At 53.3% G+C, this 19,785-nt stretch overlaps 2 protein-coding genes across 5 annotated transcripts in view; both read right to left on the bottom strand.

The window, feature by feature from the left end:
• Positions 1–10: 10 nt before the first annotated feature.
• Positions 11–4,158, bottom strand: TOR2A (torsin family 2 member A). 2 transcript variants are annotated; one of them, XM_043469633.1, is made up of 5 exons: positions 3,866–4,158; positions 3,004–3,269; positions 1,885–2,060; positions 1,094–1,221; positions 11–774 (listed from the first exon to the last, which is right to left on the bottom strand). In XM_043469633.1, exons 1-5 carry the CDS (start codon positions 4,014–4,016, stop codon positions 530–532), a joined length of 966 nt encoding a protein of 321 aa, XP_043325568.1. In that variant the 5' UTR covers positions 4,017–4,158; the 3' UTR covers positions 11–529. The 2 variants fall into 2 exon arrangements, with proteins under 2 accessions (XP_043325568.1, XP_043325569.1); XM_043469634.1 differs by lacking the exon at positions 1,094–1,221 and having other exon boundaries at positions 639–774.
• A 1,936-nt stretch (positions 4,159–6,094) lies between these two features.
• Positions 6,095–19,785, bottom strand: part of SH2D3C (SH2 domain containing 3C) — a 32,946-nt gene continuing 19,255 nt past the window's right edge. For all 3 annotated transcript variants that reach the window (XM_043469635.1, XM_043469636.1, XM_043469637.1), the window contains 9 exons: positions 17,801–17,929; positions 15,893–16,347; positions 14,208–14,332; positions 12,162–12,697; positions 11,098–11,213; positions 9,955–10,126; positions 9,275–9,386; positions 8,697–8,903; positions 6,095–6,720 (listed from right to left, as the gene is read on the bottom strand). In XM_043469635.1, the coding sequence (XP_043325570.1) occupies positions 6,545–6,720; positions 8,697–8,903; positions 9,275–9,386; positions 9,955–10,126; positions 11,098–11,213; positions 12,162–12,697; positions 14,208–14,332; positions 15,893–16,347; positions 17,801–17,929 (2,028 nt within the window). In that variant the 3' untranslated portion in view covers positions 6,095–6,544. The remainder of the gene's footprint in view (positions 6,721–8,696; positions 8,904–9,274; positions 9,387–9,954; positions 10,127–11,097; positions 11,214–12,161; positions 12,698–14,207; positions 14,333–15,892; positions 16,348–17,800; positions 17,930–19,785) is intronic.

Below are 19,785 nucleotides of genomic sequence, written 5' to 3' on the forward strand. Positions count from 1 at the left end.
CAACATTCTCTGGTCCTGTGACTAAATTTATTTGTATTTGTTCTCTTCCTGTACAAAATTAAAAACTTGAAAAGCTCAGCTCCAGTGTGAACTTGAGTCCCTCTGTTCACGGAGACAGAAGTCTCAGCCTGGTTTTACCATATGGGGACACAGGGTGGGGGGCGGTGTGGTATGGTATTGGGGCAAGGGCCAGAGGAACAGAATGAAGGAGGGCACAGCCATGAGCCACTGTCCCTGAGTTACAATTCACATTTTAAGAAGGCTCAGGCTGCAGTCAAGTCTCCTTGAAATTCTGGGGTGACCAGTGATTTCCCTGAGGAAGGAGGCAAAGGCCAAGATGCCCTCAGACCAATGAAGAGCCAGGGCCTGCCCAGGCCTTCTGTCTCACGGCCCAGCCAACAGCCCTCCTCATCTTCACAGTATGCTCTGGGTCCCACTCTGCAGGACCAGGGACCCTCCGGCAGAGGGTCCAGGGCTTTCCTTCATGGCCTGGCCAGGTAGAGGAGGACAGGGATGCCAGCTGGGAGAGTCAGAGGAAGAAGGTGATTCGGGAAGCCACCGTCTTGCAGCCATTGGAGGAAAAGAGCTGCTCGTCCTCGGGGAAGAAGGTGGTGCTGTCCAGCACGGCCTGGACCACCTCATCCCTGGGCTCCAGGCCCAGCTGGGCCAGCTCGTTGAGCACACAGTGCCGCACGTGGTGCCGCTGGAGTGGCAGGAAGGGCACCAGGACGTCCAGGAGATGCTCTTCCATGATGCCCGAGCGCCAGAAGCCATCTGCAGGGCGGAGCCACGGGAAGAGGCTGTGCTTCACAGGGGTCAGCCAGGCCCCCGCCCACCCCCACAGGGAAGGAAGTGCAGGAAGGCTGCTGATCTGAATCCTCCCAGCCCCACATGGGTGCTGGGCTCGGGGGAGGCTGTCCACCAACCCTGAGCGCCAAAGCCTGGGCTGGAAAGTACTCGGTCGGTGGGCAGAGCATCTGACCTGGGAGAGCCTGGCCCACCCCCAGGGAGTCCAGCCCAGCCCTGGGTGTGATCTGGGAGTGAGACCCCAGTCTGGAAGCCCCCCTGGCGTGGGGTCCTCAGCTGAACTCACGGTGCGGGTTGTCCAGCACAGCCTGGGAGATGACCGGTCCCAGCTCCTGCAGGCCGATCTCTTCACGTTCCCGGCGGCTGCGCCACGCCTCCAGCACCACCTGATTGATCTGCTCACCGCCGGTGTTGCTAAAACCACGGGGGACGCAGACCGTGAGGGCAGGATGCAGCTCTGGCTTCCCACATGCCTCCTAACGGGACCCAGCTCAGTGCCAGCAGGGGCCAAACCCACTCAAAACACCCCCAGGAACCGCTTCCCCTCTCCTGAGCCATCCATAACCGTGACCCTAGAAGTTTGCCTATCTGTGCCATGCACTTTACAGTTTATATTAATAGGACACTTTTAGGTCCCTTACCTACTTTCCCTCACTCAGCCTCGAGGAGGACAGTAGGGTATTAAGATTGGCCCTGCTCAGAAAAGGAGATGGGAGCTCAGAGAAGTGAAGTGATTTCCCCGAAGAAACACAGCTAGAATTCTCAGAGGTGGGACTGGTTCCTAGTCCTGTTTTTCCCAGGCTTGTGTCCTCTTGGTCACAAAAGAGGGAAAACTCTTAACCCAGCAGGAGTGCCGCAAAAAAATGAGGATTAAGAGACTGAACCCAGGCTTTGAGAATGTCAAAGGGGAGTCAAACACCTTGAATGATGGTGTCACCAGTGAGGGTATGGGGGACTTTGGGGGGGGACCCAAATGGGCCCTGGGGGGGAACAGTATTCTGCCATGGGACAAGACTGGATAGCTGAGACCTCTGACAAGTGTTCCTGCACCAATGCCCGCTGCAAAGTTGGCCCCACCTGATGAAGATGAAGATGGCTTTGCGATAGTTGGTCCCATAGACAACCCAGGAGGAGCCCAGGAAAGGTCGTAGGACTTCTATCAGGCCTGGGGCCAGCTTGTCCATCTCATCGAAGAGAAAGAGGGAGCGGCTGCAGGCAGTGAGGTTCCCCTGCACCCAGCTCTTAAGATCCTTCTGTGGGAGAGAGGCAAGAGTATGAGGGGGCCTGGAGCTGCTTCCCCAACCCCAGATTCCTTCCCAAAACAAGAATTAATGGGGCTTCCCTAGTGGTCCAGTGGCTAAGACTCAGTGCTTCCAATACAGTGGGCCAGGTTCGATCCCTGGTCAGGGAACTAGATCCCACATGCCACAACTAAAGATCCCACATGCTGCACCAAAGATCAAAGCTCATGCATGCTGCAGCTAGGACAGATGCAGCCAAATAAATAAATATTAAAAAGAATTCATCTTCCCAAGAAGATATGGTCTCCCAAAGAGCACCAATCCCTTAATGAGGCTGATGGTGAAACTGTGGCCCAGAGAGGAGCAGAGAGTAGTCCAAGCTCACACAGCAAGTCAACAAGAGAACAGGGATGCAGACCCAGGCCTCACACCTGCCTTGTCAGAGGGCTCCTTCCCTGACACCTCTTGCTTTCTAGAAAAGGGGAGGGCACCTTCCTGCTCCCTGAACCTTCACAACAGAGTTGTGACAGCTGAAACAGATCAGCCTGGGAAGTACCTTGCAATCAACAATAATAGTCGAAAGAGCTAATATTTCCTGAATGCTTACTCCGAGCCTCAAAAGCCCTTACTCTAAGGGCTTTACAGAGAGAAGATAATGCAGGTTGTCTGGCAAAGGTAAGTGCTCATAAATAACACCTGTGATTCTATAATCCCACATCCCTCACAACAACCCTGGCACACAGGTACCATTACTGGCCTCCAGGCATTAAATCAAGAACTCCCTGCCAGGTGATAGCACCCTAAGCTTTGGTTAGGATGGGTCCTGAGGGCTGAAGGCTGTAACTGGCTGTGTTGCCTGGAGCAAGGGATTCCCCTCTCTGGGCTCAGGACTCACTCCCACCCTAGTGGAGTCACCCTATGGTGCAGAGGGTGGGCCAGGACACTACCCGCCTACCTTGTAACGCTCCATGTGGCTGGGGTGGGGGAAGTGGATGACTGGGGAAAAGTGGTGCACGTGGGGGCTCCGGAGGCCATCCCGGAAGAGGTAGTGTGCCAGCAGGGAGCTGACATAGGACTTGCCAGTGCCCGTCCAGCCGTGCAGAGAGAGGACCAGCGGCTTGGCGGGGGCTGGATCCTGCAGGAACGCCTTCAGTGCCTTCACCACCAGTGACCTGGCCAGGTGCTGGCCCGCCAGGTGCTGGGCCAGGTCACACTCCAGACCTAGGGCCACAAGAAGAACAGTGTCGGAGCTGAGGACGCACGTCTGCAGTGGAACAGGTTCAGGAGGAAAGTCATGTCTGGGAATCTGTATTCTGGGACGTTTTTTTACAAGCTGTTTGCAGAAAGGGAGTGAGGCCCTTGGGGGGGTTGGGGCGGGGGGTGTCCTCTGCCTCTGGCTTACTCAGCTCTGCAGCCCCCCCACCAGGTGGCCCTCTGGATCGCAGCTCAGCCCTAAATGGTTGCCAGCTGTCAAAAGGGTCGACCCCAGACTCCTGCCCACCCTCAAGGCAGGCTTCTCCCCTGACCGGCCAGTCCAGTGCGGAGGTCTGAACTGCCCACCCTCGACCACCACCCAGGGCTCTGCTGTCAAAGGCATCTCTCCATCCTGATTTCCAAACAGGCATCCCTAAACCCTCGCCCCAAATCCTGTTCCCCAGGCTCTCAGGGTCCCTCAACGCCGGGCCCACTTCCAGCCCGGACCGTCTGGAAGTCTCGGGGGTCTGCCCTTGGGTCTACTCTCCACGTCTGGCCCCGGCACAACCCCGGGATCCAAGGTCTCCCCTAGCCCGCCCGGCTCTCCGGTCTGGGCTCCTTACCCTGCAAGTCGGGCCGGAAGTCACATTCGCAGAAGGAGCCGAAGTTGCAGCGCAGCGAATTCAGGTCCCAGGAGGCGGCCGCGGCCAAGACCAGCCAGATCAGCCCAAGGAGAGAGCCCCAGGGCCGGCAGCTGCGCGTCGCAGCCGCCATCCGGGTGAGGCCGAAGCTGGGTCTGGGGCCGCCAACCGCCTCTGCCGAGAACTACGACTCCCGACGTGCATCGCTCCGCGGCGGCCACCTCCTGAGGCCTACAACTCCCAGCTCCCCTCGCTCCCGTCTCCAAGCCCTCCCCGTGGTCCCCCGTAGGCTTGCAAGGCGGCCTCCAGGGGGAGCCCGCGAACCGTCCAATCCCGGACTGGGGCACTGCGTTTCCATGGCCACGGTAACTGAGGGACCATCACAGCCCCCAAAGAATAATAAATGACAGATTATGACTATCAAGGGTGACGTAACAACTGTAGCAAAAACTTGTGCGGTACCTTGTAAAGCGCCTTTTCTGTGCTCTTCCCCCCTCCCCTTTTATAGGATAAAAGAGCACTAATAGCTTTTGGTGAGCACCTATTATGTGCCCTTAACAGACGATGCCTTGTATATCTTGGGCTTCCCAGGTGGCGCGAGTGGTAAAGAACCCGCCTGCCAATGAAGGAAAGGTAAGAAAAGCGAATTCGATCCCTGGGTCGGGAAGATCCCCTGGAGGAGGGCATGGCAACCCACTCCAGTATTCTTGCCTGGAGAATCCCATGGAAGGAGAAGCCTGGTGGGCTACAGTCCATGGGGTCGCAAAGAGTTGGACACGACTGAGAGACTTAGCACAAATGCATGCCCCATGTATATCTTATGATAACAGTACCTCTCATCAGAGGCATGGTGATATTTCCATGAAGTATAGGCACATGAAGTGTTTTGGCTCCCAAAGTAATCAATAAATGATTATTGAAAATCCATTATGGAACTTCCCTGGTTGCCCAGTGATTAAGACTCCGTGCTTCCACTGCAGTGGGCACAGGTTTGATCCCCAGTAGGGGAAATAGGATCTTGCATAACCCTGGGGCACGGCCAAAATATATATATATATATATTTATCTATTACATATAAAACATGGTGGTCCCTCACCTAGCAGCTACTATGTGCTACGTGCTTTCACAGTAGCCCAAAGGGATCAGTTCTGTTATTGGCCCCATTTTATTGAAGAGGAAATCTGGGCCCAGGAGGTTAAGCCCCTTATTCAAGGCCAGTCAACTAGTGAACTGAACCCAAGTCTGGCTGCTGCCTAAGATCTAATGTTATCCAGCCTCTCTTGGTCAAAAGTTTCAGGAAGCGAAGGGCCCCAGACGTTTCAAATTCAGTGACCAGGCTCCCCAGGCCTCCAGCCTAGTGTGGGTTGGTGATGCACACTGCCTTCCTCCTCTGCCCATGGAATCAAGACAACTGCCTTCAAGGCCCTCCTCAAAGATTCCTGCTCCACCCACCTCACACACACACACACACACACACACACACACACACACACACACACACACACACACACACACACACACACACACACACACACACACACACACACACACACACACACACACACACACACACACACACACACAACTTTTGGGGCCACATTCCAAAACTTGAAAAGAAGTGAGTAGTTCCCACTGTTGAGAAAAGGCAAGAACTTCCAGTCAGGATACCCCAGTTCCAGCCTTCCTCATTCTGCTGCTGTGACTCAGGGAAAGTCCCTTCTCCCTCCAGTTCTGTTTTTCTGAGGGAAGCTGGAATCTTAGATTTCATAAAGCCCTTCTACCCCCAAACATCTGGGATACTGGACTGTACATTTGTGGGACGCTTTGCTGCAGCTTCTGGAGGCAAAGAATGGGGAAGGAATGGGTGCAGGTCAGTATTTCTCCAACTGGTGGGAATTAGCTATTTATCACCCTTCTGGCCTGTGAGGAATGGTGATACTGCCATGAGGGATACGCACATGGAGTGTTTCGGCTCACAAAGTAATCAATCAATGATCACTGAAAACCCATTATGGAACTTCCCTGGTGGTCCAAGTGGTTAAGACTCTAGGACAGGGATTGGATTTTAGTATTGCCTGTAACTCTGGCTCCTGGTACAATCTAGAAATGTTTCAAGTGCAAAATGAGTATTTGTTGAATGAATTGTTTCCACCTTTCACCTGAGAAAAGACACGTCCACCCCAAAGCCCCCTGAGAGACAGAAAAAAAAAAAGAGTCATAAAAGTTTATTATATGAAAGAAAGAACATGGTTTCTATACATATATTTACAGAACAGACAGATGTATTTACAGCCAGAGGGAGGCCTTGGTGTCAGGCTTGGATTGTGGGGGGGCAGAAACAGATGCCCGGAGAAGAGTGAGGAGGTATAAGAAGCCTCCTGTGGCTCAAACCCAGGGCAACCTCAGCAGGAAGGGGAGAAGCAGAAACTGGAGGGAGAAACAGGGGTCCAGTTCTTCCTGAAGGGAAGCCTGGTGAGTGTGGAGCAGGTAGGACGGAGCCCAGCGTCTGCGTAGACCCTGGAGGTGCACAGGAGATCCTGGAGTTGAACCCGGAATATTCTCAGGCTGATCACAGTGTCCCTGGGGTGCTCTGGGGCAAGGTCTGTGCCCTTCTGTTCCCATTGCTGCCCGCAGCTGCAGAGGGGAAGGGTCCGTGGGGGTCACAGCTCGCTGGAGCGGACAGCAGGCTCCAGTTTGTGGGAGAGGGCAGTGAGGACCTTGTTGAACTTCTCATAGCGGCGGGCCTGGCTGCTGCAGGCACCCTGGCTGCCCCAGAGGAGGCGCATCTGGAACTCAGTGCTGAACACCTCGAGGAGCTCCGGCCGGGCCTGGAAACCTGCAGGGTGGGGCACAGGGGTCAGGGTACCACCATCCAGCTAGGGAAGCTGGGGCTCCTACCAGGAGCCACCACATCCCGCGGGGCCCCATTCCAAGGGACTTCCCCCCACGTCTGCCAGGGATCCCACAAGGTTTGTGGATGAACATAACCAAGCAGTTTAACACCTGGTCTTTGTCCTACTATTCCTTGATAGCTCAGTTGGTAAAGAATCCACCTGCAACGCAGGAGACCCTGGTTGTATTCCTGTGTCGGGAAGATCCCCCGGAGAAGGGATAGGCTACCCACTCCAATATTCTTGGGCTTCCCTTGTGGCTCAGTTGGTAAAGAATCTGCCTGCAATGCGGGAGACCTGGGTTTGATCCCTGAGTTGGGAAGATCCCCTGGAGAAGGGAAAGGCTACCCACTCCAGTATTCTGGCCTAGAGAACTCCAGGGACTATATAGTCCATGGGGTCGCAAAGAGTCAGACGCGACTTTCACTTTTCACTTTCAATAATTTAAAAAAAAAAAAATTTCTTAGTTGCGGCATGCAGGATCTTTCACTGCAGCACATGGGGTCAGTAGTTGTGGTTTGTGGGTTTAGTTGCCCCAAGGGATGTGGGATTTTAGTTCTCCGACCAGGGATCAAACCTGTATCCCCTGTATTGGAAGGTGGATTCCTACCCACTGGACCACCAGGGAAGTCCCTGAAACATATAATTTTAAAATGACTAGAGGGACTTCCCTGGTGATCCAGTGGCTAAGACTCCGCACTCCTGATGCAGGGGGTCTGGTTCCATCCTTGGTCAGGGAACTAGATCCCACATGGCACAACTAGAAGATTCCAAATGCTGCAACTAAACATCCCACAACCTACAGTGGAGATGGAAGATCCTGTGTGCCTCAACTAAGACCTGGTGGGGCCAAATAAATAAATAAATATTAAAAAAATAATAAAATGACCAAAACATAAACTATTACTGCTAACTTGGGGGGAGATATTGGGTGATTCTTTTTTTTTTGTATTTTTCTGTAAGTTTCAAAATTTGTCATGAGAAATATATATACATTTTGTAAGTAAATGTAAAAAAATTTTTGTTTTGTTCTTTCTGAAGAAAGATTGGAAAGATGTTTACCAGAATGCTCACAACACTTACCAATTACCAGGTAGTTGTTGGTGATTTGTTTTATCTGGGTTTTGTTCAGCTGTTTGTCTACAGTGAACTTTTGTGAGTTAAATATTGCCTAAAGAAGTAAAAGGTAACTTGTCTGAAGCCATTATCCCTGCTTCTTCCATGAGAAGGGATTCTACTTTCTGATTGAACTGACAGCTCCTTGAAGACAGGGTGAGTCTGCCTCAGACCCAGTGCCCCAGGCCAAGTGCTTTGTAAACAACCTTGTAAAATGGGCTTGTCAGGATGCCCACTTCACAGATGAGAAAGCTGAGGCTCAGAGAAGCTAAGATACACTTAGCTTCTTAGCACAGCTACTGTGCTCTTTGAATCATCCCCCAAGCTGACCTGGTGCCTGCCACTAACTTGTCAAACTGCTGAATGAGTGAACAAAAGGGGTGAGGAAAAAGAAGTCAGGGAGGGATGGGACGAATTGAGAACGTAGCGCTGATGCATATACATTATCATATGTAAAATAGATAGCTTGTGGGACGTTATTGTATAGCACAGGGAGCTCAACCCAGTGCTCTGTGACAACCTAGAGAGGTGGGATGGGAGGGGGAGGAAGGTTCAAGAGGGAAGAGACATGTATACTTATGGCTGATTCATGTTGTTGTGAGGCAGAAACCAATACAACATTGTAAAGCAATTATCCTACAAATTAAAAAAAAAAAGAAAGAAGTCCAGGAGACGGGGCAGCAAAGAGGAATGGAGAAATCCGAAGGGATGTTTGGAGGAGAAGGGAGAGCAAGTTATGCGGAGGGAGGCCCAGGCTGCAGGACCAGCAGTGGCTTGCCCCTCCCCGATGCAGCCCGTGACTCACCCTGCAGCTTGACCTCAGCATTGGTGTGATACAGGCCACCATGGTGTGCCACCGTGCGGGCGGCCTCCAGGTGGGCCAGCACCACCTCCACGCCATGCTCCGTGCTGCCCCAGGGCTCAGGGCCCTCGGCTGGGGCCGAGTCACATTCCAGCAGAGTGATGAGCGGCAGAATGTGAGGGAACGTGGTGTTGCTCAGCGGCGGGCCTTCTGCAGGGAGGGAGGCATGGTGTTTAGAGATCTCAGAGGCGCCCACCGTCCACCAAGGTCCAGAAACTGAGGATGTGTTAGGGGAAGGGCCCTGCCTGAGGTCCCAGCGAGAGCCCCCAGGATTCTGATTCATGAGACAAGCCCCTCCCTTTGGATTCCTCCAGCTGAACCCACTGCACCTTGGCCCAGCCCACGGGCTGAGGCTGGACCTGGACATGGCATACACGTTTGCCAGGTGCAGAAAGTAAGCGCAAGAACGGCCTGCATAGAGCTCAGTCAAGCCCTCGTCATCCTCCCTACTGGGAGAGTCTGGGCCAGCCCAGAGAGGGCTGGAACCCGTCTGAGGTCGAACAGCAAGATGGGGGAGGTACCTTTGCCCTCATTGAGGCTCTTGAGGAATGGCTTGAGCGTCTTCTCATAGAGGATGGCACCCTCTGTGTGTCGCTGCCGCAGGGTCACCCATGTCTGTTCCAGCCGGGCAATCTAGGGAGATCAGACTATGAGTGACTAGCCAGCGAAGGGGCCTGCTGGGGCCACAGGCCAGTATGCCGAGCCGACACCCAGATATGGGATAATAATTATTAGTACAGTCACCATTCAGGTCTCAGGGACAGGGCTGACGGCTTTTCACAGGTCTCCCATGAAGTCCTCAAAACAACCCATTTTACAGATGAGGGAACTAAGGCTCAGAGAGGACAATAAAGGCACTCCCCTCATGAGATTGTTTTAAGGAATCAATGTTTCTAAGTACTCAATGTACCTTGCGCATAGTGCTTGCTAAACGCTAGCCACTTTATATTTATTCTTTCAACTCATATAATGCCCCTCAATCATTATACAGGTGGACAAAGGGAGAGTGGGGAAAGGGAAAGACTTTGTCTGGAAGCAGGTCGGCATCTAAAGGACTCAGTTCTCCCAGTTACTGTCACCAGTGCTGCCTAAAAGGTCCTCAGGTTCTTCCTGATTCAATAGCCATCCCAAAGGGACACGTATCAGGGCTCCTGGCAACAGAGACTAGCTTATGTCCGGTGCTACGTGGGCCCCTCAGTACCTGGGCCATATCCAGGGCACCCATAACCGCAGCGAAGCTGAACATGTTGCCCATGGTCCCTCGAAGCTCGGCTGCCAGCTGGATGGTCTTGTGCAGGAGCGCTGCCCGCTCCTCAGCGGAGCCGGTGCAGCCCAGGATGTCCACGGCCAGCATGATGGACATGGTGTGGAACCTGTCGGAGCGGCCGGGTCAGAGGGGCGGGGCCAGGATTCTAGGGTTGGGGTCCTTGTGGTTGGGCGCCGAGGGGCGGAGGACAGAGCCAAAAGTGAGAGGTTGTAAAGGGTCAGTGAGATTAGGGGGCGCGGCCAGAGTGTGGGCGGGGATAAAGCAAAGTTAAGGGGTTCTGACTGGTCAGTATAAGTCAGGGGGCGGGGCCAGAGACCCTTGAGCGCCAGGCTGAGGAGCGTGTGACCGATCAGTGGAAATCATCGGAAATCATCTGACAGAGCTGTTCTAAGAAAAGAAAGAAGCCAGAGCTGATGGGCGGGCCAAGGCTCACAGATTGTGGTCGGTCAAGAGGATATAGAAAGTGAATTCGGAGATAAAGGACTCAGTCTGGAAAACCAGGATTACTTGGAACTGGATAAAGAAAGCTGAGCTCCGAAGAACTGATGCTTTTGAACTGTGGTGTTGGAGAAGACTCTTGAGAGTCCCTTGGACAGCAAGCAGATCCAACCAGTCTATCCTAAAGGACATCAGTCCTGAATTTTCATTGGAAGAACTGATGCTGAAGCTGAAACTCCAATACTCTGGCCACCTGATGCGAAGAACTGACTCATTTGAAAAGACCCTGAGGCTGGGAAAGATTGAAGGCAGGAGGAGAAGGGGACGACAGAGGATGAGATGGTTGGCTGGCATCACCGACTCAATCGGCATGAGTTTGAGTAAACTACGGGAGTTGGTGATGGACAGGGAGGCCTGGCGTGCTGCAGTCCACGGGGTTGCACAGAGTCGGATACGACTGAGCGACTGAACTGGCTGAATGAACTGGATATCAGGAACAATTGGTCAATAGGATAGGGGGCGTGGCTAGGATCTGGAGCCGGGGTGAGAGACTGTAATTGGCCAACCGGCCACAGTAAAGAGCAGCGAGGTAGTCCATGGGGTTGATTGCCGGTGAGTTCCCGTGTGCGCGCGCCTTACCTTTCCAGCAGGTCTAGTCGTAGCTGCCGGCCATGGGGGAGAGTGAGCAGCTCCATGCCCCAGCGGACTCCCATTAGGGTCTGCATCTCCTTGGTAACTCCCAGTATCCTAGCAACCTACAAGGACGCCCAGAGGGCTGATTAATTTCCTGTCAGGGCTAGCCCCAGCCATCTGGGAGTCAGAGAGCTTTATCTAGCAGGGCAGCCTGGCTGGGAAGCCGGCTCTGAATTCCAGGTTTATGACTAACCCTCTGACATGGAGCAAATGAGTTTCACTCTCCCCATCTATAAAACGCAGGATAAATGGGAAAATGCCCAATGGGGTCTGACATGTGCCAGAGATGCCCGGGACACCCTTATTCCAGAAGAAATAAGGTCCAGGGAGGGAAAGGGCTTGTCCTAGGTCACACACTGGACCTAGAACCCAGGGCTTCTTCCTTTATGCCTAGCACACTTCACAGCACTGCATCTCAGCACTGTTTCTTTTCTTTCTTCTTGAGCTCAGAGACAAGTGTGACCAAACAATCAGTGTTCCCCTCCCCAACACACACACACACACACACCCCAAACTTCAGAGGGAGAAACTGAGGCGTAGATCAAGTTAGGGTCCTTAGATGGGCAGGATTCATTCAAAGCAAAGGCCCGGGCATTAACAATTTATGGACCTAGACAATGAGTTTTGTCCACTAGGGGGGGTGGGGGTGGGGAGTCCAGCCTTTTACAGTCCCTGGACCAGCCAGACCAACTCTCACCGGGCTCAAAAAGTGTCCCAGGGAGCCAGACACCACTAGTTTTCAGGACTCCTCTTTCCAGTGCCAAACTGACATCTGGGGGAAGCAAGAGTATCTCAGCTTTTGCCTTTTTTTTTTCAAGGAGAAAATGGGAGCCCAGAGAGGTAAAGTGATTAGTCAAGTCACACAGCAAGTAAAGGGCAGCCATGAAGTCAGAATCCAGGACCACTGCTCTACTTGGGGATGTGGGGGCCAGTTCCTCACCACCCTGACCCCTGCCCCAAAGCCAGAGGATAGAGGTAAACCCCTGCCCCAGTGTGCACCCAGCACCTACCAGGCAGTCAACCTTGGTGACGTGCCGGGCCAGTGTCCGGGCATCGACCTCTGCCAGCAGCTCCTTGACCTTACGCAGGAGGCCCACCTCCAGTGGCCGGTTATCCTTGGGGATCAGCAGTGACCGGAAAGTAGCCGGGTTGAAGGAAGAGGTGGCTTCCACGACAGGGACTGTGAAGGTCCTGCCCCAGTCCCCTTCGGGGGCCCCGTTTTCTGACAGTTCTTTAAGCTTCTCCCCATAGCTCCTGGCCTGGCGGCTGGAGGCTTCAGCTGCTGCCCACTCTCGGCTGCCACAGGCAGGAGGCTGGAGCTGGCAGTAATGGCCAGAGTCCGGGTCACTGTAGCTGCTGAGCGATGGTGATGGGGAGGCCTTGCAGAGGGTGTGGGAGGGGCTGGAGTAAGGGCCCTTGTCCGACTCCCCGTGGGGCTTTGGGGCACTTCCGGGACACAGCTGGGGTTCGCTGGAGCGGCGGGTGACAGGGGAGGCGGGCAGTGCTGTGGCTGAGGGGGCGGCAGGGGCGGCGTGGACACGGGTCACTGCAGGGAAATAAAGAGAGACAACTAGTTACCATGACTCCCTAGCCAGTGAGGTTCCCCCACCGCTTTCCCAGAGGACAGGCTCCACCTACCCCCTACAGGGGTGATATCCCGACTCCCTGTACCCAGGCCAGGCCCAGCCGACACTGGCACATTGACCAGCCCTCAGTGATACTCTCAAATTCCGTGGACCCCAGGGGTCAGACTTTCTTACCTTAAGGCTGCTGCAGCCTTGGGGAATCACTGAGCTACTTGAAGGAGCTTTCTGTGATTCAGAGAAGCTAAGCAATTGCTGGAGTTCACTGTGTGGAATCATTTCTCAATGAATTAATAATAAGGATTTATTGAGGACATGTGTTCTGGGAGCTGGTGACATGCTGGAGCTGTACCAGTCAAAACAGTAAAACCATCATCCAAAATTAGAGGTGATGTTTATTGAGTTCTAACTGCCTATGAGATCCTTCTCTGCCCCTTAATCTGTTTAACCCTCTCAACATCCTGTGTGTGAGTACTTTTATGATCCTCATTCTGAAGATGAGAAAAGTGAGACTCAGAGAAGCCAGCTGACCTGCCTAAGGTCACCCAACCAGCAAAGGGTAGAGCTGGGATTCAAAACCAGGTGTCGAGTCCTCACTCTTGGGTACTTCATTGTGCCACATTGCTTAGAAGTTGTCCAATAAATAATTTGTGGCAAAGCAACTTAACATTTATACTCAGAGGTGTTGTTTGGAAGGCAAGTTGGCAGTTATGACAAGCTGGCAGGCCCATGGTTAGAGAAGAATTTGTAACAACCCATATAGACAGCTACATGGCAACAGGGCATTTCCCAGCAAAGGTTTCCCTGGGCTGCCCCTCTGTCTGCATGCTTTGCCTGCCATGTGGACAATATGTGGTATGGCCTGTTGAAAACATCATTTTTTTCTTCCAGAAATGAACTAGTGGCATGTTTCTACAGTAGAAATCTTCTTTGTACTTAAAAAAAAACACACACAGTGTTCTGTGCTTTCTGCTCAATTTTGCTGTGAATGTAGAACTTCTCTGAAAAGATCTATTTAAAAGAAAAAATAAAGCAAGCTTGACCAGTCCAGTTGGATCCCACCATTTGGAATCAGGGATACATTAAATCCCAGCCAATACAGGGCCTGGTCAAGTGGCTCCTCACACATGGAGGCATTTGACCAATGGGGGCTGAGTGTTGCTGATGGCACAGACTTCATAGCATCGGAGCCCAGATTCAGCAACATTCAGGAGAATGCATGGAAACCACATGCACAGTGCCTGGTATCCAATAGGGACTCAATGAATTGTGGCAGAATGAACAAGCCATGGCTATGTTTTGCATGTCAACATGGATAGTTTTAGTATCCACTGTTGCAGGGCATGGCTCTCAGATAAGAGGAAGAAGCACACATGATCAAGCACTATAAGAGAAATCGTCAGACAGTGCACACGTGGGCACACGAGGCCACTCCCACCAGACCCCCCATGTTCCCCCCTCCACTGGCCATACCTGTACTATAGGCAGGGGAGCTGGGGCTCTCGGAGATAGGGGACATGGGCGAGTGCAGGTCTTGGATCTGGTCCATGCTGAGTGCACAGTTGCGGATGGACTCCCGGGGGTGGGGCACTGATGTGCTGTGGAGCACACACTTTCATGAGCAGGGAGCCCAGAGGTCAGGGTCCTCAGCTAGCATTAGGACCCCCACCTCTGCCTCCATCCTAGATCTGCTGAACTTCAGAGGCAGAAAAGGCTTGGAAATGATCACGTCCAACCTCCCACCTGGCAGGTACAAAAACTGAAGCCCAGAGGAGGAAGGGCTTGTTCAGTCCACAACCTGCACAACTGTCCTCTTCCCTGGGAACCTTGCCCCAGGGAGCAGAATGAACAAGCCATGCCCCAGCTTGGAGAACGGTCTCAGGAGAGAGGCTAGCAAGAAAGATGGCCAGGCTAAGGGAGTCAAACCCACCATCCTGGCCTCTCCTCACTGATCCCACACTATTACTCAGGATGCCTTGGGCACACATGGCCTGTAGATCCTGGCACTGTTTTAATCACTGGTTCCAAACCACAGGCCAAGTGGTTACTCCCCACAGGGTATCCAACCAGCAGTTCCTTGGCTGACAGCACGAAGTCCAGGCCCAGGGAAATGGGACCTATTGAAGTGCTGAAGCAAGCACATGAGTCCTAAGTCACTTCATTCGTAACTGACTCTTTGCGACTCTATGGAATGTAGCCTGCCAGGCTCCTCAGTCCATGGGATTCTCCAGGCAAGAATACTGGAGTGGGTTGCCATTTCCTACTCCAGGGGATCTTCCTGACCCAGGGATCAAACCCGCGTCTGTCATGTCTCCTGCATTGGCAGGTGGTTCTTTACCACTAGCACCACCTGGGAAGCCCCACAAGATGGCACGTCTTGCAGCAAACAGCCAGGGAAGCCATAGAAACTAGGGGCACAGACTTTGGAGTTGTGGACCTGGGTCTGAATCTTGGTCCTACCACTCTCTAGCAAGCAGCTACCCCTCTTCAAGCCTTGTTCTCATCTACAAAGTGGCAGCATGGACGGCAGCCACCTCCCAGGGGGACTCGGGAGTCAGTGAGGTTGGGAAAAGAGAGCATCAGGAGAAGGCCAGGTGCACAGTAGGGCCTCAGGAATGATTTGCAGCTGTGGCTTGTCCTCAGATCAGGGCCTGGGGTCACCCAGCCCGACACCTGGGCATTATCAAAAATGTCACTGAAAACATTCCATTTCCTGTGCGATGGTTTGCAAAGTGCTCTGTTCTGATGCCCACCTGGGCCTAGTTAGGTGGGGTGAGGTGGGGTAGCATTAGCAACAGGGACCAGGCCCCTGCCTGGGATAGGACAGCATCCAGGGCTCCTCCAGGCCAGAGGGAGCTTTCTGAGTGAGGGCCCTTGATAGATCGGCACATGGAGGCAAGAGAGGAGGAAGGTCAGGGCCAAGGGTGCACAGCTAGTCCTAGCAGAGCTGAGACAGCAACTGGGCTCCGTGGGCTTCCACACCCAACTCAGCATGGCCACGTTTCCTCCTCTTGTTCTGCACACACTGAGGCTCCAGAGCAGTCATTTTACCCCAGACCAGTATGATTGGGCCTTCCCTTTCCCCACCAGTGTTCACATTACTGACACCCCCACTTGACAGATGAGAAGACTGAGGCCGAATGTGGGTTCTCACTCACCTGGTGGGGCAGCCATCGCTGCGGGTGACTTTGTCAGCAGTGAGCCCGTCAGTCATGGTGACGCTGCGCCGCTTCATGTGGCTGCCCTTGGGGCCCGAGGGGCTGGCGGGGCTGGAGGCCTTGCCCCCGCCCTGGCCCAGGCCGTAGCAGGCCTCCAGGTAGCGCAGCGGGAAGGTGCGGTTGACCGGGCAGTAGATGATGGCGCCGCTCTGCTCGGACACAGCCTTGCGGCTGCCCACGTGATACCGCACCAGGGCCGGCACGTGGTCGAAGCTCTCCTGCTCGAACAGGTACTGGATGTGGGTGTAGCTCTCGCCCGCCTTCACCACCACCTTGTTGATCTTGAAGTGCAAGGCCTGGTTGCGCCAGCGGCACGTGAGCACATAGTCGCCCAGGCTGGTGAGCGAGTCCCGGATGAGGAAGTCGCCATTGCGCTGCACCAGGGTCTCCGAAACCTGAAAGAGGCAGGGTCAGGCTGGAGCGGGGCAGAAGAGGGCCAGAGCCAGCGTCTGGGGCACACAGTCAACAGAGACAGCTGCAGCTTGGGAGGGGGACCCAAAGACCCAGATTCAGAGGGTGCATCTCAGCCAGAAGCCACAGGTCTGGGCACAGAGGCTCGGACATGGAGGGACATGGCACCGTCGAAAGGGAGCCCCCAAGATCTGAAACTCAGGTCTCAGACCTACTCCTTCTCAGGGATCTCGTTGGGCACAGTGAATTCCCCATCCTTCTTCCTCCAAACAGCCAGGGCTCTGGCACATCTCTGGGTTGAATATCCTCCCATTCCTGCTCACCTAGTGAACTCCTATCCGTTCCACAATGGCCTCTCTCCTCTCTACCCCTTCCTTGGGGCAGCCCACACCCCCTCCCAGGCAACCCATTCTTGAGCTTCTCCCACTGGGTTCTGACTACCTGCCTGTCGACCCCCACCCTGGACTACCAGCCATCGAGGGAAGCCATCACCTATTTTATCTCTGTATCCTTGGTGCCCAGCACAGCAGCTGGCAGAGTTGATACTTGACAAAGATTTATAGCAAGCATGAAAAATGGAAGAACAGGTGACTGTTAGCCCAAGCCTATGCCTCAGCCCAGAAAGTCAACCTTATCAAAACTGAATCATTGAAGTGCTGATATACACTAACCAAACACATAAGAGGCTGATGTATAGACCTATAACAGTAACTAAAAATAGTGGTAATAATAATAACCACCACCACCACCATAAATAAAGGACAATGTTCATTGGGCTTACTGCATATCAGACATTGTGTTAAGCACCTCACATGAATTAACTCATTTAATCCTCACATGCTAAGTTACTTTAGTTGTGTCTGATTCTTTGTGACCCTATGGACCATAGCCCACTAAGCTCCTCTGTCCCTGGGATTCTCCAGGCAAGAAAACTAGAGTGGGTTACCATGCCCTCCTCCAGGGGATCTTCCCACTCAGGGATCAAACCTGCATCTCTTATGCCTCCTGCATTGGCAGGCAAGTTCTTTACCACTAGTGCCACCGGGAATTCTCACAACCAACCTTTACAGTAGGTACTATTATTAGCCTCCATTTAATTAATTAATTAATTTAGCCCACACCTTGCAGCATGCGGGATCTTAGTTCCCTGACCAGGGATCAAACCTGTGGCCCCTGAAGTGAAAGCATAGAGACTAAACCATTGGACCACTAGGGAAGGCCCATATCCTCCATGTTATAGGTGAGGAAACTGGGGCTCAGAGAGGTGAAGTGATTTGTTCAAGGTCACGCAGTCAGTTAAATGGCAGAGCTAGACCTCATCCCAGTCTACTCTGATTGAACCCACCGAACGATAGTCAGAGCTTTTCTGGTCTGGGACTGGCCAAGGTGGTGGGGGTAAGGGTCTAGGGCCAGGGTCCCAGCTCAGGGCCCACTCACCTCACGTGGGATGCGGCCGTGGTACCAGGCATGGCTGCGGAGATCTGTGCTGCTGAGTTTGAGCTCTTCCTCCAACTCCTTGTGCAGTTTCTCAGGCGATGAGTCCAAAATGTACTTCTCCTTGGAGAACTAGGCGGGAGACAGAAAAGTTGGCATCCAATCTGAAGCCCCTTCCCCCTACCCTCCCAACCTCCCCCACCCCAGGTGAACTCATTCCGTCCCAGGACCCTGGGAACACTTAGACACAGATGCCGGAAAGGTTCTCACCCATGAGTCCCTATCCCAGTAGGTGTAGAGGAATCTCAATTAAATCCACCAAAAAGTGCCTACTGTGTGCTAGGCACTGCATTACTGCCAGGGTAGACAGGGAAATAAACAAGCCTGTCCTCAAAGAAGTTCCTTGTCTAAGACAGGAGGCAAAAACAACACAAGTATTTCAGCAGACTACAGTCAGCACCACAGTACTGGACAGCGGCAAAGAGCCGGGTAGCTTTCGAAAGGGAGATGCAGTATGGGCCAGGTAGAGTGGTCTAGGAAGGCTTCCTGGAGAAGATGGCACTCACGAAATTCATTTTGTGCCAAGAACACCAAACTGATCTGGAAGTAGGGGGAGGGAGGATTTCTACAAGTGGATAAGACAACAAGTACTCAGGTAAAATTGTGGACAAAAACAGGGTTGTGTGGATGAGGATACATTCTGGGACAGTGAATTATACAGGGGTGGAGGCGGCAGCTACAAAGAAGGAAGCAGAGGCCCCCACCAAAGGCATCTGTGATGTCCTTTATTGTTCACAAAGCCCTTTCTTCCTTGCTATCCCAAGCAATCCCTGCTAGATGGGGTGACCAGCCCAGCAGGGAAGCCTGAGGTCACTCACTGGAGATAATGTCCAGGATCCCCCTTTCCACCCGCCCAAGGGGGAGATTCCTGGTTTCCTGGTTGCTGTGGCCTGGGGTTGGAGGCCTAAGAACAGGGAGATGGGAGTCGGTGCTGCCAGGTACATTCCCATCACAGAGCCCAGCCCAATTCTGGCTATGTTGTGTGAGTTCCCTGGGCCTCAGTTTCTTCCTCTATAAAATGGGTACAATTGCAGAACCTGCCTCACCAGGTTACAAGGATAAAAGGAGACAATACTCCAAAGCACTGCAACCAGCCCATAGATGTGCTTATCACTGTGAGAACATGTAACATTGCTCCCTTTCCCCAACTCCAGGCCCCAAAGATGCCTGGTCCAGGACAGACAGATCCAGCCCAGAACTGACCAGGCAGCAAGACAGATGAAAGGGGTCACTAAAGGGCAATCTCTCCACCGGAGCTGCTCCTCACCAGGATCCAGTGGCCTCCAGTCCACTCCCTGCCTCCTCTGACCTTTCACAGTTCTCAGAGCCTAACCCTGAGACTCCATTTGCTAGCCTTCTGCTTCTACTGCCTCAGTTTACCTCAATCTACACTGCTCCCAAGACACCCCATTTCCCAGCTTCAGAGATATCTAGAATTTCTGACTCCGTTATTTCCACATTGATGGAACCCCCACTCTAGGACAGGTCTTATGCCAGGGGCTGAATCCAAGGTCATCAGCACAGGCAGCCTCAGCCCTGGGGGAGCTACGCAGATACTGACAAGCAATCCTAGGGTTTCTGGATGCTCAGAGACACACAGGGAGCTCCGGGAGGAAATGAGCGTGTCCCTCCTCATCTGGTCAGGGAGTCCCTGAAGAGGTGATGTCCCCCACAGAGGCCTGAATGAACCAAGCAAAAGGATCACAGTGGGGACAGACAGGCAACCAGGTGGGCAAGAAAGAGCTCTGGGAAGAGAGTGGCGAAGTCAGGGCCCTGGAGACAGAGCTAAGGCCCTGGGGGTGGAGCAAGAAGCTTCAAAAGGACTGGAGGGTGGCAGGGGCAGGCGTGGCAGGGCTGTGAATCTGCCTTGGGAAGCTGAGATTAACCCAGAGGCCACAGCAGAGCTGCAGAGGGTTTTTAAAGCATTG

Source organism: Cervus canadensis, chromosome 5, assembly GCF_019320065.1.
Source record: "Cervus canadensis isolate Bull #8, Minnesota chromosome 5, ASM1932006v1, whole genome shotgun sequence".
In the NCBI taxonomy this organism is placed as follows: Eukaryota; Metazoa; Chordata; class Mammalia; order Artiodactyla; family Cervidae; genus Cervus; species Cervus canadensis.